The sequence below is a fragment of the Hemitrygon akajei genome, chromosome 4, assembly GCF_048418815.1.
Source record: "Hemitrygon akajei chromosome 4, sHemAka1.3, whole genome shotgun sequence".
Classification (NCBI taxonomy): Eukaryota; Metazoa; Chordata; class Chondrichthyes; order Myliobatiformes; family Dasyatidae; genus Hemitrygon; species Hemitrygon akajei.
In genome coordinates this window covers 149,252,172-149,269,396 of record NC_133127.1, presented here as the reverse complement: position 1 = coordinate 149,269,396, position 17,225 = coordinate 149,252,172, and the positions used below count along the sequence as shown (strand labels likewise).

At 41.5% G+C, this 17,225-nt stretch overlaps 1 protein-coding gene across 1 annotated transcript in view; it reads left to right on the top strand.

Annotated features, from left to right (window-relative positions):
* Positions 1–750: 750 nt before the first annotated feature.
* Positions 751–17,225, top strand: part of edar (ectodysplasin A receptor) — a 43,475-nt gene continuing 27,000 nt past the window's right edge. Inside the window, exons 1-3 of the mRNA XM_073041926.1 lie at positions 751–816; positions 5,027–5,152; positions 11,900–12,081. Of these exons, the coding sequence (XP_072898027.1) occupies positions 751–816; positions 5,027–5,152; positions 11,900–12,081 (374 nt within the window). The remainder of the gene's footprint in view (positions 817–5,026; positions 5,153–11,899; positions 12,082–17,225) is intronic.

Here is a 17,225-nt window from a genome sequence, read left to right as displayed (position 1 = left end):
CTGAGTCCATGAGAGGTTGTGTGTGATGTGAACACCCAGCATTTTAAAACTGCTTACAGTTTTCACTGCTGTGCTGCTGATATAAAGAGGGGTGTGAGAGACACAAGTTCTCCAGAAGTCGATAACCACCCTCTTCGTCTTGTTGACATTAAGGAAGAGATTATTTGCCTGGCACCAGGCCCTGAGCCCTCTCACCTCTTCTCTGTGGGCCATCTCATTGTCCTTGGTGATGAGCATTCCACTGTTGTGTTATCAGCGAACTTGACAATGTGATTACTTGGGTGTTTGGCCATGCAGTCTCGTGAGCAGAGTGTACAGCAGTGGAGGAGGGGTTCACCCGTGTTGTGGATGATGGAGAGGGAAGAGTGGTTGTGCAACTTGACTATCCGAGGTCAGGAAGGTTAGGAAGTCCAACACCCTGTTGGTCAGTGGTGTATTTAGACTGAGGAGAAGGAGTTTGTTCACCAAATCTGTGGGACAGTAGTGTTGAATGCTGAATCAAAATCCAGAAACAGCACACAGCAAACAGAAACAGTGTCCTAGTGTGTCAGGGCCAGGTGCATAACAGATGCTGTGGCATCAGCCGTAGAATAGTTCTGTCAGTAAGCATATTGATGAGTGTCCAATGTGGCAGGAATAGAGTTTTTGATATGTGCCATTATCAGCTATTCAAAGCTTCATGGTGATTGGTGTCAGTGCCACTGGGTGTAGTCATTTAGTTCTGAAAGTGTAAAGTTCTTTGGTACGGTGATGATGATGGCTGATTTGAAGACTGTGGGGACAGCAGCCTGGATGAGTGAAGTGTTGAAGACATCAGTGAGTTGGTGTGCACTGTCCCTGAGTATGCCCAGGATTTGGCCTGGCTGCCTTCTGGGGGTTGACTGTCTGTCTTGTCCGCTGCTGTTACAGACCATAGCTGTTCGGCAGGGGGAGGGGTAGCTTTCATGGTCAACATAAAAGTTGTTCAGAGCATCGGGAAGAGAGGTGTCATGAGTACAGCTGATGCTGTTTTTCTGTGTGGAGTCAGTAGTGTCCTTGATGCCCAGCCACATACAGTGGGTGTTGTTATCAGATAGGTGTTCCTGAATTTTTTTTAAAAAATTAGATTCAGGTTCCACTTCAGATTTATTTATCACATGTATATTGAAATATACAGTGAACTGCACCATTTGTATTTACAACCAACACACCTAAGGATGTATTAGGGGGCAGCCTGCAAGTGGCACCAATGTCCCAGCACCAAGCTAGCATGTCCTCAACTCTTGGTAGAACAATACAGAACATAATAAGATGGAACAAAACAAACAACAAAACAATCACCCCCCCTGCAACCCCTCACCCACCCTCCCTCCAACCCTCACACATTGACATTCCTCCAACTCCAAAACAGGGCTCTTGGCTTCCAGGCATTGGCTATCAGGCTAAACATTCGGTCAACCTTCGGGCTCTGATCTTCAGTACTAGCCACTGATGGGACCAAGTGGTTTGAACTCTGAGTGTGCCGACAGACCAGATTTCATGCCCCCTGCTTGCACAGGCATACACCAGTCTGGGACAGCCCAACAACCATAAAAATCCCTTTGTCCCCACGTCCACATTGCTGGCCTTCAAGCACAAAGCAGAGGTCTGGACTCCAGGAGTCTTTCATCCCATGCTATTGTTGCTGGCCTTTCAAGCTCTGAGTGAAGGGCTTGATTCCTAATGTCCTTACAAGCCCAGCACAGTGGGTGAGCGATGAACGCGGAGTGAAGACTTGACCTCTAACTCCCCACATCACTGCCCCTACACCCTAACCTGATACCCAAGTCCCCTCTCTGTCCCTAAAATTGCATCAAATGAAGCCTGTAGGTGTCGCCATGTTTCTTGCATCCACACAGTATGCCTGCAGCTTTTTAACCCTTAAGCTAACCAAATGTCTTTAGAATGAGGGAAGAAGCAAGAGAACCTGGAGGAACCCCACACAATCACGGAGCAGAATGTACAAATTCTTTACACCCAGCAACGGGATTCGAACCCCGATCGATGCTTGTTGGGGTAGTAAAGCAATGTAGTAATGTATAGGACATATGAATGTTGCAGCTGACATGAACATAGTGAGAATGATTGTACATAGAATACCTATGAACAGCACCACAGAGCTAGACCTAAAACAGCAAGGAAAGGAAAACGTATATTTATATAAATTGGCAGCCAATTTACTTCTGAGGTGTAGTCATTGCTGTTTTACACAAAATGATGTTAATACATATTTACAAAGATATGACAAAATGTACGTAAGTAGATGAATGTTAGCTTACTTTAATGGAATTGTGGGAAAATACAGTACTGTGCAAATGTTGAGCGCGCACATATATAGAAAGGGTGACAAAGCTTTTGCACAGTACTGTAGTACTGATAAAAGTGAATGATGATAAACCTGATTCTGCTATGGGTCTCTACTGTGGACTGAGAATGGGAATGGGGCAGGGAGAGGGGAATCATAATGGGGAAAAGGGGAAGGGAGAGGGGTGGAGGTGGGAAGCACCAGAGAGGCATCCTGTAATGATCAATGAACCAAGTATTTAGAATCAAATGATCTTGCCTGGTGTCTCAGGGTTGAGTGTGTCTCTAAGACTTTTGCACAGTATTGTAATTGTTAACCCCAGGCATGAAGAGGAATATCCTTTCCGTTGCATCTTGGGATTTGATTATATTTAAACAATTCAGTGCTTCCTCCTTAATGCACAACATTACTGGAAGTTTTGGGAAATTATTATCTTTCATACTTAAGCAAAGTCTGCATAAACTACCACTATTTATTAATTTTTTAATAGATCCTGGAGCATCACAATGCATTGCGATATCTTTTAATTCCTAATTTGTTTTAGAACAAATGGAGAAAGCTGATTCTATTGAACATCATATCATTTTGTGGGAAATGTATGTTTCCCAGATTTCCATTTATATGCTTTTAGTTTCCTTTTAGTGTTCCACACTAAAAGTGGGAATTTGTAGAGTGTATCTTTTCACAAACAATAACATCCATTTTGCATTTTAGCCATTAGTGTTATGTCTATTGTTCAGAAATAGAAAAGTAAATTTCTTTGGACTTTAAGCCTTGAAGAGCTCCAGTTCACATATTTAAACATTAAATGCAAGCATATATTTTGTGCAGTTGCTCTGTAAGAAAGTCTCTAAGAGCTTCAATGATGCTTATCTAGTTATGCAAATCAGAAAAAAAAACATTTTCAGAAACCACCAAAGTTATCCACCTGTTCCCAATTTATTCTCATTTTTATAAGAGAAAGATTATCCTGAATGAATCTCTGGCTGCAACATGAAACAGGATCGTCATGAATCAGCAGCTATTTTTCAGCACATTCAGTTTCCTTTACCATACAAGTTGTTTTGGAAAGAACATGAATAAGGCATAAAATAGGTCAGTAATCCATAGTTAGTTTTATTGCTGATGCTGCAGAAAGTGACTAAAAAATTTACAATATTCATTTGCATTTTGGCACAAGTTAGACTACTTGAATTCAGCCTCTCAAAGCATCATCAGCAAACTATTACAACTTCACACTTGTACAGTAGGTTTGCAGCTGTCATTCGGGTGTGGATATCCTGAATGGAGCAAAAATTGTGGCACAGATGGGCCAGAATTCCACCTAAAAGCTTCTTGATGGCAAAGTTAAACGCTGAGAAAATAAGTCTGGAAAAGCAGTGAGTCTTTTCTATTTCTGCTCTTCCTGCTTTTGTCACTGTTATCTGTGCTTATTGTAATTTGCAGATCATATTAAGCTATAGCAAATGATATCTCATCTGTATTACTGCCACTGACATTTGGCAATTTTCCAGACTTTACTGAGCTGGGACTGTTTTAATTTCACCAATCTGTTATAGCAAAACCATATTTTTAATAAACATGAAACTTTAGAAAATAATACCAAAAGTGAGACATGTGGTATAAATAGAACATCTTATAATTTCTATTCCATGACTTTTATTTAGATGGTTTTAATTAAGTAAAGGTGACTCTGTGGTTGCTCTACATTGAAGACCACCCATCACAAATAACTGTGCATTTGGCAAATTATCTTCCATGAAGAAGTTTATATTTTTGCAGACTTTGAGGATCTGTGAGCTGTTATTTGATCTGATCTTTTACAAAGTATTTTCCTCTGTTTGAGGCACCATGTAAATTTAAGTGAAAACCAATGTTGCCATGAGAAAGCAGTGCCATGTTTCATGATCTTCACAAGAATGAAACATATCAATCAGCATAGTTTCCATCATTGTGTAATTGGTTTCACAGTCCCTTTTAACACAACTTTAATAATATCTCAAATGGGTGACTCTCAAGACTCCTTGTATTTTATATCTGGTCATCAGGATTTACATGAGAAATGACAACAACATCGATTTCAGAGACGTAAGAGTGATGCAGATGCTGGACATCTGGAGCAACACAGAAAGGAGCTGGAGGAACTCAGCGGGTTAGGCAGCATCTATCAGATGTGTGGCAGAAATGAGACACTTCATCCGGAGTGCAAAGAAAGAAGGGAAATGGCCAGTATGGGGCAAGGCTGGAAAAAAGAGTTGGCAGTTGATAATTGGACAAAGGAGCTGGAGGAACTCAGTGAAGGCACCATTGAAAATTGCCAATTGGCAATGGCAGTGCTTGAAGAGATCCAGATGTCTTCATTTAATATAACTTATATGATATGATTTCAGAAAGTCTTTAATACGTAAAAATGAACAATGACAGTGTGAGCTGATCCTTTGACAGGATTGAGGTATACGTGTCTCTGAGGTGATTGTTTTACCAAACTCTTCCTGGTATGTAGTTTGGAGTTAATTCATAATTTAAGATAATGTCCTTTGTGCCTCCTGAAGTAGAGACAAATATAGATGTGACTGCCATCTATGTTAAGGGGTAATTTATTTCTTAAAGTCTACTTCGTTGCAAAAATAAATGTTTATAAACGTTAAAATTTTGGTCCTTGAATATTCAGCAATCAATTAATGATCTATCCTTGAACACTAGGTATTGTTCATCTCTTCTATTACTGCTGATTACTCTTCTCAGTGTGGAGAAAATGAATATTTTAATCAGACCCTTGGTGCTTGCCATGCCTGTCCACAATGTGGGCCAGGTGAAGAACCTGTTTTGGTAAGTTGCACTTAGAAAAATGTATTTTATGACTACTTTTTAAAATTTAATAGGCAGACATTCATGGCAAACTAGGCAATTAGCATTAGTCTTGAAATTTCAAGGTGCACCCGGGTATAGAGCCCTATAATTTAAAGTCAGTCACAGGGTTCAACATGTATTATGTCTTCTTCCTGCTATTTGTCTCCTTTAGTTATCTAACCTGTATTCCTATAAAGTCAAAATGACAATGAAGTCTCACAAGTTTAGAATCTTGGGTAAATTGAATTAATTTGTAAGGTAAAATGTGGTTCCAATTCTGTCACCTCAGAAATAAATACATGGTCAGAATCACACTTTGAAATTGTGCTCTCTTGCATCATATCAAGTTTAAAAACATTAAAAGCAAAGGAGTATTTGATTTGCATAACTCCTGACAACACATTTTAGTGCAGGCCTTACGCAGCACATTGGTATTACCATTAGATACAGTGAAAAGCATGCCCTGCATACTGTTTGTACAGATGAAATTGTTTCACAATACATTGAGGTAGAACAAAGTAAATCAATTAGAATGCGGAATAAATTGTAGCGGCGACCGAAGAGTGCAGTGCAGGTAGATGATAAAGTGCTAAGTCATGACAAGGTAGATTGTTTGGTAAAGAATCCATCTGATTGTACTAGGGAACTATTTCATAGTCTTATTACATTGGGGGAGAGGCTGTCCTTGTGCCCGGTGGTATGTGCATTTGTATCTTTTGCTCTGATGGGAGAAGGAGAAAGGAAATGTCCAGGGTGAGTGGGGTCTTTGATTTTCCTGCCTGCTTTACTGAGGTACAGAGTAGTATAGACAGAGTCCATAAAGGGAACGCTAATTTCTGTGATGTACTGAACTGTGTCCAAAAAATTGTAGTTTCTTGTCATGTACGGAGCAGTTCCCTTACTGATGCATCTAGATGCATAAAAATGTGTAAAGGTCAACAGGGACATGCAAATTTTCTTTAGCTTCCTGAAGCAGTAGAGGCGTTGGTGAGCTTTTTTGGCTGTGATTTCAATGTGCATGAGCAATAATTATTGATGATAATTGGACAATAACTAGTAATAAAATGATGAATTCATTGTATCAGTAATAATTGAGAAATGCTGGCTGCTTTGCACTTGATATTTCAACTTTAATATACAAGAAGTTGAGAACTTGACATTTTATTGAGTACTTTTGATGGAAATGTTGACAAAGAAATGCTGGTGACAAATAAAACAAAGAAAATGAAATACTTCATTAATCACACGTTTTCTGGTAAACGATCACTGCAAACAATAGGCTGTAACTTTCCTCCTCGAGTTGAGCTCTGGAGCGGCCTGTACAACCAGGCATTTTTGCAGTGGGAACTGAAGTCTCCAAGGTGTGGGACGGCTGCAACACGGTGTGTACGGGCTGATTCTAGGCGTTGGGGTCCGGGCCGGTGAGTGGGGAATGGAGGCAATTCGATTTGGCAGAACCAAGGCAAACCGAGCGGAGGAGATGCAGAGTCGAGGTGGCAGAGCCTGGACCTGGGCCTGAGAGCGAGGAAAGATCGACTTAAGCACCGAGTCGAATTGGAAAAGTTGAGTACAGGCTGAATCGAGGTGGCGTGGCACCGGCTCAAGCGTATCGAAGGGTCAGTGTCTGGGTCCAAGAGCAGGGTCTGGACGATTTACGTTCTGGGTCAGATTGAAAAGTACAGGGTGTCGGGGTCCAAGGCAAGGCACGGGCCTGTTCAAATCATTGCTGCACGAGGTTTACTCGTCTCTGCGCTGAACTTCAGTTTGTTACTCCACGTGGTATACTCTTCTCTGCATTGAGCTGTGGCTGTGGCCTGCAATTATCACAGTGTGGACTCACCTTTGTGAACTTCACTTCTGGATGCTATTTGCTTACTTTTATTGTTTGTACTTTTTTTCCTTTTTTTTACTCTGCACATTGGGTGTTTGAAGGTCTTCTTTTGTTTTAAGGTGATCTATTGGGTTCTTTGTTCTGTGGCTGCTAGAAAGAAGATGAATATCAAGGTTGTATAAACTATACATACTTTTATAATAAATGTACTTTGACTTTGATAAGAGAAAGAGAAAAAGGACTGAAGAAAAGTAAGAAAAAGTATCAATCATAAAATTGTATCTTAATAAATCTCATAAGCAATTCACAGATTTGGGGAACCATATTCCATACTTACACAAATATTTTTTCAAAACCAGAAAAGTTCATTAACAGTCATTCTACACATCAAGTTATCAATTTTTTTACACTTGGAATTGATTACCCTAAAATAAAGTTACAGTATATTTGGCTCAAACAGCAATGTCTGCCATTCAGTGTATGAACAGGGCAGTGACACGCACTTCCAAAAATCCAGTGACAGAGTAGTACGACATATAAAGCAACTTTTAAATATTCACATCAACCCATGGTCCTTGCTCCATGCACACCAAACAGTAGCGTTGTTCTTATTTTTGGCTGGAAATTTATGTCATAGGTTTATTTGGTACAAGCAAAGCAAATTTCTTGGTGTCAATTGTAGTGATCTGTTAGATTATGCATTTGGACAACAGTAATTAAAAACAACATGAAACCAACTGAATTGGGTAATTATTCTGATCCAATTATTGTAATTTATGCAATATTTTAATTTGTTCTCTCGTCTGCTCTGAGCCTCACCACTGTCAATAGGCGTGTGCTCTTAATGACACATTTCTATTATAAATTGTCCCCACTCTTTACAAGGCTGCACGTGTGTTTGCCTTGATAATCTTCAGTTTTTTTAAAAAAGTCAATCCCTGAATTCACATTTACTTTTGGAATAAGAAGTAGATAAGTCTTGGTTATTTAAAGCTTCAATAATTAAAGAGAATATTCTGACAGAAAACTAGAAATATATCTAAATTAATAAAGATTGTACAATGCATTGATTAAATTAAAAATAATCAGGAGTCTAGATAGCTCTTTTAAATAGCATCCAAGTGTACATCTCCATTAGCAACTGTTATATGGAGAGTAATATCAGATGAGTTTGTTCAAACCTCAGTAGTATAGATACACAATGAACATAGTCTATACTTTATTAGTAAATGTGATAACCAGTGCAATGCAAAATTTAGGTTTTTCAAATCCAAGATTTTTTAATGTTATTCCCAGTACACAACAGCAAAGGAGAACAAAATAATTTTACTCTGGATCTGATGCAGCATATAAAAAGCACACTAAGATAAAAAAGCACAATAACAATAAATAGCTTGTATACATAGAATGATTCTAGGCACAAGAGTGACTCTGACAGGATGTGATAAAGTAGTGGAGGTGGGGGGTGTGGTGAGATGGGTTAGTGGATGGAGGTGTTGATCAGTTTTACTGCTTAGGAAGTGTAACTGTATTTGAGTCTGATGGTCCTGGCATGGATGTTATGTAGCGTCCTTACAGATGGGAGTGAGTCAAACGATCGGTAAACAGGGTGGGTGGGATCCTTCATGATATTGCTGTCTTTTTTCTGGTTCCTTTTTTGTATATATCTTTCAAGGCAAGTGGGCTGGTGTCAGTGATGCACTGGACAGATTGCCCATTGTAAAGCCTTCCTGTCCACCGCAGTCCAGTTTCCGTACCATACAGTGATGGAGTTTTCAGGATGCTCTCTGCTGTAGATCTGTAGAATGATGTGAGTACGGAGGTGTGGTGAACTACATATACCTGTCTGGACTGCTCCTGTGGCTCCTCCCACAGACCCCTGCTGACTGCTCCTGTGGCTCCTCCCACAGACCCCTGTATAAAGGCGACTGAGGCCTGTTGCCCTGCCTCATTCCCCAGGATGTAGTGTTGTTCATTCTTCCAGTCAATAAAAGCCAATACCTCGCTTCCTATGTCTCAGCGTGAGTTATTGATGGTGCGTCAGGAGGGGCATAGTCCAGCTTTCTTTAGCCTTCTTAGAAAGTAGAGGCTTTGGTGGGCATTCTTGACTGTGTAGGATGAGTTCTGGGACTATGAGAGGTTGTGTGAGATATGCATTCCCAGGAGTGTGAAACTGCTCACAGTATCCACTGCTGTACTGCTGGTGTAAAGAGGGGTGTGAGTGGTGCAGGTTCTCCTCAAGTCGATAACCATCTTCTTGTTGACATTAAGGAAGAGGTCATTTGCCCGGTACCAGGCCTCGAGCTCTTCCATCTCCTGTCTGTAGACTGTCTCATCATTGTCGGTGATGATCCCCACCACAGTTATGTCCTCAGCAAACTTGACAGTGTGATTGCATGAGTGCTTGGCTGTGCAGTCATGTCGAGCAGAGTGTACAGCAATGGGCTCAGCACACAGCCCTGGTTGTGCTGAGGATGATGGAGAGGGTGGAGCAGTGGTGCATCTTGACAACCTGAGGAAGGCCAACACCAGTTGCACAGTGGGGTAATTGGACCAAGGAGTAGGAGTTTGTTTGCCAAGGTCTGTGGGACAGTAGTGTTGAATGCTGAACTAAAATTCAGCATTCTGGCATGGGTATCCTTGTTTTCTAGAACCAGGTGCACAACAGATGCTACGGCATCTGTCGTAGAGCAGTTCTGTCAGTAAGCACATTGGCGAGTGTCCAATGTGGCAGGAATGGTGTTGTTGATGTATGTCATTATCAGCCATTCAAAGCACTTCATGGTGATTGGTGTCAGTACCACCGGGTGATAGTCATTTAGTTCGAAGGTGTAGAGTTCTTTGGTCTGGTGTGACGGTGGCTGATTTGAAGCACGTGGGGACAGCAGCCTTCTCACATCTGCTACTGTTACAGACAGTAGCTACTTTACCTGGATGTAGTTTTCCTGGCTGTATACCTCAAAGCATGCATGAAAGTTGTTTAGAGACTTGGGGAGGGAGGCGTCACTGGTAAAGTCGACAATGTTTTACCTTGCGTAGACAGTGATGCTCTTGATGCCCAGCCACATACGCTAGGGATTGTTATCGACAGGGGTTCCTGAATTTGCTTGTACATAGGAGATCTCTGTCCTCCTGTTGCCTGAGATGAGATTTCTCCTGACTGCTCTGAGTTGTTAATGTCACCAGGCTTGAAGGCAGCATCCTGGGATTTTAGTTGGGAGCGCTTCTCTGCGTTCAGACAGGGCTTCTGGCTGAACTGTGAGATAACCATTCCTCAGTTATCAGCATTGTCTACACACTTACAGATGGAGTCAGTGACAGATGAGGTATATTCCTTGATGTTGGTATCTTCCCCATCTGTGGCGGCTCCCTTGAACATCTGCCAGTTAGTCTATTCAAATCAGTCCTGAAGCACAGAGATTGCCTCATTAGGCCATACAGTGAATGTCCTCTTGACTGGTTTCTCTGTTTTCAGCAGTGGTTAGTATGCTGCAATTATCATTATAAGGAAGTAGTCAGAGAGGCCTAGATTAAGGTGTGGGATGGCTTTTTAATTACCGCATCTGTTTGTTTTAACTTGGTTCAGTCCGTTTGTTCCTCCTGTGGCCATGGTGATGTATTGGTGGAATTTGGGTAAAATGTTCTGCAGGTTAGTATGATTTAAGCCTCCTACAATTTTGGGGAAGATGGCACTAGTGAACAACATGACCAAGGGAGACATCCTTCACATAGTTCACAAAACTGCTTCTTTCACTTCTTTTTCTTTCAAATGTGGTTCTGCTACTGTTGGGGCCTGGGATCTACATTTTGGTGGTGTGTTTTGAGCCCACTGAGTGATCTGGAGCTTTCTCCGATCTTGCCAATTAAAGTGCTGAGGAAGATTAAAATCATCGAGGCGAGAGTGGAACGTGTGCGCGTGTTCTGCACCGTCTACCAGCCTCTTGCTGGCTGCTGCCGGAGGAAGATGACTGTGGGTGAGAGTCTATCTCACCCTGTCAGCTGCTACTCACAGTCCCCTGCATTCGAACGGTCTCTCTCTCCCTCTTGCTGGCTGCTGCCGGAGAATGGTGCCAGAATTCTGGCTCTTGGGTAAGGTTTAGTTGACGTGGTTTGTGGATTGGACTCTGTCGTTCTCATTATGATGTGCTTCTGATCACTCCTTTTTTTTTTGTTGCTATTTTGTGCGATTTTTGATTGGGTGGACTGGCTGTGTGGCCTGAAATTAACAAACGATACAGAACTAGATTGAATTGAATTGCAAACATATGAGACTAGTTCAATGATCTGTGATCTGGTGTTTTAAATTCTGTGCTTTTTGCTCAGTTCTTTTTTGCTGTTTTTGCATGGTTTTTTTTTGTGCATGGGGGGCAGGTTTGATGTATTTTCTTTGAACAGGTTCCATGGTTTTGTCTCTTTGTTCTGGACTTGTCTGTTGAAGGATGAATCTCAGGATTGTATTCTGCACACATACTTTGGTAATAAATGTACTTTGATCCTTTGAATCTTTGAAGAGACTGTCTGGATGATTGTTTTGTAGAGGGCTGATGACACTGTAAAACTCTCCCAGTGTGTTTTAGCATTTGTGCTCGGGGCACCTAGTCAGCGGTGATGAACACAACAGTAAACTCTCAGCAGGTAATGTGGCGGGCATTTAATTGTAGAGTTCAATTGCCACAGACAATGACTGTTAACTACAGAAGAGTTTGTGCACCATCCTTTGATATCATACATACCTCCCTGACAACAGAGAGTTTCTGTTTGTCTTGAACAGAATCATCCTGTCAAGCTGAAACGCCAAGTTGAGCATGTTAGACAGATTTTTTAATACAAGTCATTTATACCATGAAAGTCCATGAAAACATTACATTCCTCAAAGTGTACAATCTTTGTTTTAGAACTGTGGTTACGGAGTTAAGGATGAGTCATATAGCTGCCATCCTTGCCCGAATGGCAAATTCTCAAAGGGTGTCTATCAGAGCTGCCGAAGGCACAAAGATTGTGAGGGATTTTATCGAGCTACTGTCTTAACACCAGGCACTGCGGAAACTGATGCGGAATGTGGTCCTTGTATCCCAGGGTAAGTGCAGTTAATCAAAGATTTCATATTAATATTAAGAATCTCTTTTGTGAAAAGCCTACAAAATCATCTATTTGAGATGTTTCCCCCATAAATTCTCTTCAATCAGATTTGGAATGTTTTTGAACATTAGATTTCTAGATTACATTTTCCACTGTATATGCCAGAATATAAATACTAATATACAATAATATTGTTACTCTACTTTCACATAAGCATGAAATAGTAACCTGGTTAATTGTAAGAACTGAACAAGTTTTGGCTTCCTGAAGTGTAATGGGAAATATGCGTTAGTCGATATAGTGACTGTCGAGTAATCCCTGTCTCCAGTACAGCGGGATAAACATATATCCCTGTCTCCAGTACAGCGGGATAAACAAAGGGAAGTTGTTTATTATTATTATTATTTATTATTATTCTCCTATCATTTCACATTTCCCCCTCCCCCCACTACTTTCAAATCTCTTACTATCTTTCATTTCAGTTAGTCCTGACGAAGGGTCTCGGCCCGAAACGTCGACAGTGCTTCTCCCTATAGATGCTGCCTGGCCTGCTGCGTTCCACCAGCATTTTGTGTGTATTAGTGGATGTTGTTTACTTTGGTTTTTCAGAAGGCCTTTGACAAGGTGTTGCACACCTTTGACGAGGCTGCTTAACGCGATAAGAGCCCATGGTATTACAAGAAAGGTACTGTCATGTGCAGAAGATTGTCTGACTGGTGGGAATAAAGGCAGCCTTTTCTAGTTGGCTGCCGGTGACTTAGGGTCGGTGTTGGGACTGCTTCTATTCACGTTATGCTCTACGTCAATGATTTGGATGAAGGAATTGCGACCAAGTTTGCAGTCAATACAAAGATAAGTGGAGGGACAGGTAGTGTGAGGAAGTCAGAATGCTGCAGAAGGACTCGAACAGATTGGGGGAATGAGTAAAGAAGTGACAGATGGATATAGTGTTGGGAAGTGCACGGTCATGCACTTTGGCAGAAGGTGTGGACCATTTTCTAAATCAGAATCAGAATCAGAATCAGACTTTAATCACCAAGTACCTATGCACATACAAGGAATTTACTTCCGGCAGATGTTGTCTCTCTGCTCATAACAATAATAATGATAAATATAAATGAAAATATAGATTATAGATTATACATACAGTGCAATCCAAGTAATAGTTAGCCGACAGTTAACCGGCAGTTAACTGTTCAGCAAAGTGACCGCAGTAGGGAAAAAACTTCTCCAGTGCCTATTAGTCTTAGTCTGGAGGGATCTGAAGCGCCTACCAGACGGAAGCAGATCAAACAGTCCGTGCGCAGGATGGGAGAAATGGAGAGAAAATTCAAAAATCAGAGTTGCAAAAGGACTTGGGAGTCCTCATGCAGGATTCTTTAAAAGTTAACTTGCAGGTTGAGTTGGTGGTAAGGAAGGCAAATGCAATGTTAGCATTGATTTTGAGAAGATTAGAATATAAAAGCAGGGATGTAATGCTGAGCCTGTATAAGACATTGGTCAGACTGCACTTGGAGTATTGTGAGTAATTTTGGGCCCCTTATCTAAGAATAGATGTGTTAGCATGGAAGAGGGTCCAGAAGAGGTTCACGAGCATGATCCCAGGAATGAAGGGTTTACAAATGAAGGGTGTTTGATGGGTTTGAGCCCGTACTCAACTGGCATATAGAAGAATGAGGGGGATCTCATTGAAACCTATTGAATATTGGAAGCTTCCTTATTGTGGAGGTATCGAAGACCAAAGAGCACAGCTTCAGAGTTGAGGATGTCCACTTAGGACAGAGATGAGGAAAAATTTCTTTAGCCAGAGGGTGGTGAATCTGTGAAATTCATTGCACAGATAGCTTTGCAGGCCGAGTCATTGGGTATATTTAAGGTGGAGGTTGATAGATGACAGAGAGAAGGCAGGAGAATGGGGTTCAAATCAGCCTCGATGGAATGATGGTTCAGACTTGATGGGCCAAATGGCCTAATTCTGCTCCTATGTCTTGTGATCTTTTATTATTTGAGAGTACTTGAGAAGTTTCACGTTAGCTGTGAATTATTTGCATCAATAAATGAATAAATACAATTACACTTTACCTGAACTTAAGCAAAAGGATGAAGAAAAGGTAATTGCCTGGAATACCTGAAAAATATAGCAGAGAGTTCTTTTCACTCAGATTCGTATCCAATAACATAAAACTGAGAATATTGATGACATCTATATACATTTTTATGAGGAGTGAAGACCATATTTAGTGTAGTTAAAGTGTACAGCATCTTCCTCTCTTTAACCTTCCTGAGTTCTCTTTCTGATCACCTTTCTCACACTATTCTCCCCATCCACTGACCTCTTCCTCAGACCTCCGAATTTGTTTCTAGAAGTGATATCACTGATGTTTTTAAAACATGAACTTCTTTTTTAAACAAAATATACTTTATTCAAAAATAAAATTATATACAATAAACCATTCAATGACTCTCAATCCTTTACAAATGTTTCCGTTACGGTCTTTACATTTTCACACTTTTTGCCACTTACATGAAGAAAGATTGATCCACTCAAGACTGATCTTCATCGCTGAGATCCCCAGCTGTGACCTGAATTGGGGAGTGCCTTTTAATTGATGGAGGATTAGATATTAAGCTTCTAATTGAAGCCTAATTAACAGTCAAGGCCAGCAAACCCAGCAGCCTTGTCACATCAGGTGCATGTTGCAATTTACACACGTACTTTCTGGGTGCCTAGAATAGCTAATCATGATAGAAATTCTACTTTGACTTTGATAAACCAATGATTTGCTGGCTATCACAAATACCGAAACATTATTCTATGCAAGCGTGGCTTTGAACGGGCATGTTGTGAAAGTGATGGCCATTGTCCACACAAATGAGGCGACATGAATGACGCTTGACTAAGTGCCATGTAAAATACCGTATTTGCTGGAAAATTAAAACCCATAAAGAAATGAGACAGTGACAGTATTGATACAAAATTGGCCAAATGTCAGACAATTTGAAGTGGTGCTGTGCAAGAAATCCAACTCACTGGCAGCCCATTTGACCCAACCGTTCCATGTTGATGTTTAAACTGTGTACAGATATCCACCATTCTCTTCCCCTTCCTCTGGTCATATTAGCATAGTCTTTCACAATCTCATCTGCTTCCCTTGTCCCATTTTATGCCATGTATAGTCCCACACTCTAGTCATTCTCAGCATTTATTAGTGACCAGCTTTAATTTATGGCCCTTAGTTTTGGTCTGCAGATGGAAATAGTTTTCTAGAAATTGTATAATGCTTATTTAGCAACTATCCAGATGAAATGAAAAGGCAATATCTATAGATAAAGGGCGGCAGACTGCAGACCAGTTAAGGTACTATGGAAGTAGCAGGGTCCAGTCACGACGACTGCCAAAGATCACGATGGGGTGGGACGGGAGAGGGGATGGTAATTCAGCGTGAAGGGTGCAATCGATGGGGAGGGCACGTGTCAGGAGAGCAGAATTCACTTGGGAGCTGTAAGCTTCAGAGAGCCCAGGACATGGCAGTGTAGATTACGTAGCATTTAATTGAGACCGGTTCCTGGTCTCACAACTGCGTTGAAGGTCTGGTCTGCATTAGTGGCAAAGCACAGGCAGCTTTGACGGATGGCAGAACTATGGCGTAGCCTGCAGTCAGTCTGTCCAAGGTTTCCTTGGCTATTTCAGGCAGGGACAAAATGACAGCATGAGACACAAGAAAATCTGCAGATGCTGGAAATCCAAAGCAACGCACCACAGGAACATAGTAGGCCAGTCAGCAACTATGGAAAAGAGTAAACAATCAATGTTTCAGGCAGAGACCCTTCATCAGGACTGGAAAGGAAAGGGAGAAGCCAGAATAAGAAGGCGGGCAGAAGAAATACAAGGTGGCAGAACTTGTACTTCTGCACTGATTGGTCAACTTTGCCCCCTCCCCCTCTCCCAGTTTCACCTATCATCTGCCACCTTGACCCCTCCCCACCCCCCTCCACCCCCTTCTTCTGACTTCTCTCCTCCCTTTCTGGTCCTGATGAAGGGTCTCAGCCCAGAACATCGGCTGTTTACTCCTTTCCATAGATGCTGCCTGGCCTGCTGTGTTCCTCAGCATCTTGTGTGTGTTGCTTGACATCAGAAGCGGAGCCCCACGGAGCCTCCCCAAGCAGGCCGAGAATGTCCTCAAACAGCAAGTTCATCCTATTGATGCATGTGAGTTAGGTTTCAATCTCTGCAGCAAAACAGGCAGTCAGCCAAAACACAGCAAGTTCTGGGCCCCCAACAGAACAGTGCGTGGAATGGCCTGCCGGCGGCAGTGATGGAAACAGAAACGATGAGATCTTTTAAGAGACTCCTGGATAGGTTCATGGAGCTTAGAAAAACAGAGGGCTATGAGTAAGCTTAGGTAGTTCTAAGGTAAGGACGTTCGGCCGGCACAGCTTTGTGGACCAAAGGGCCTGTATTGTTGATGCACCATCAATAACTCACGCTGAGACTTAGGAAGCGAGATATCGGCTTTTATTGACTGGAAGAATAAACAACACTACATCCTGGGGAAAATGAGGGAGAGCAGCAGCCCACAGTCGCCTTTATACAGGGGTCTGTGGGAGGAGCCACAGGAGCAGTCAGCAGGGTCTGTGGGAGGAGCCACAGGAGCAGTCAGACAGGTATATCTAGTTCACCACAATTGTGCTGTAGGTTTTCTATGTTTCTATGTTTAGAACCTAGATCCTGACCTTAAAAACGCATCAATGGAAAATGTCAGTCAGTGAGCTAGGAATGGGCACAGGAAAATGAACCTCATCTGATAATTTTTGGATAACTATTCCTGTCAGGCTGTTGTCCGCAAAATTTGTTTTCATGCCATCTCATATCAAATCAGTTATCTGTACTTTCCTATTTCTTTAGTAGACTATCTAGGTCCAATTTTTTTCTTTCTTTCTTCTTCAGAAATGATATTTTCCTCTTGTTTGAAATATGGTTGTTTGTTTCACTTCCCAACATTTCTGCCCTGTTCTCTAGTATTTCTAATTATTATCTTCGCTTTGGCTCTATCTGATACATTTGCCTGGTTTTTTCATCATTTATCTCTATCCTTTCTATTCTCCCTCCAATTACAACACATCTGCTCTCATCAGATTTCA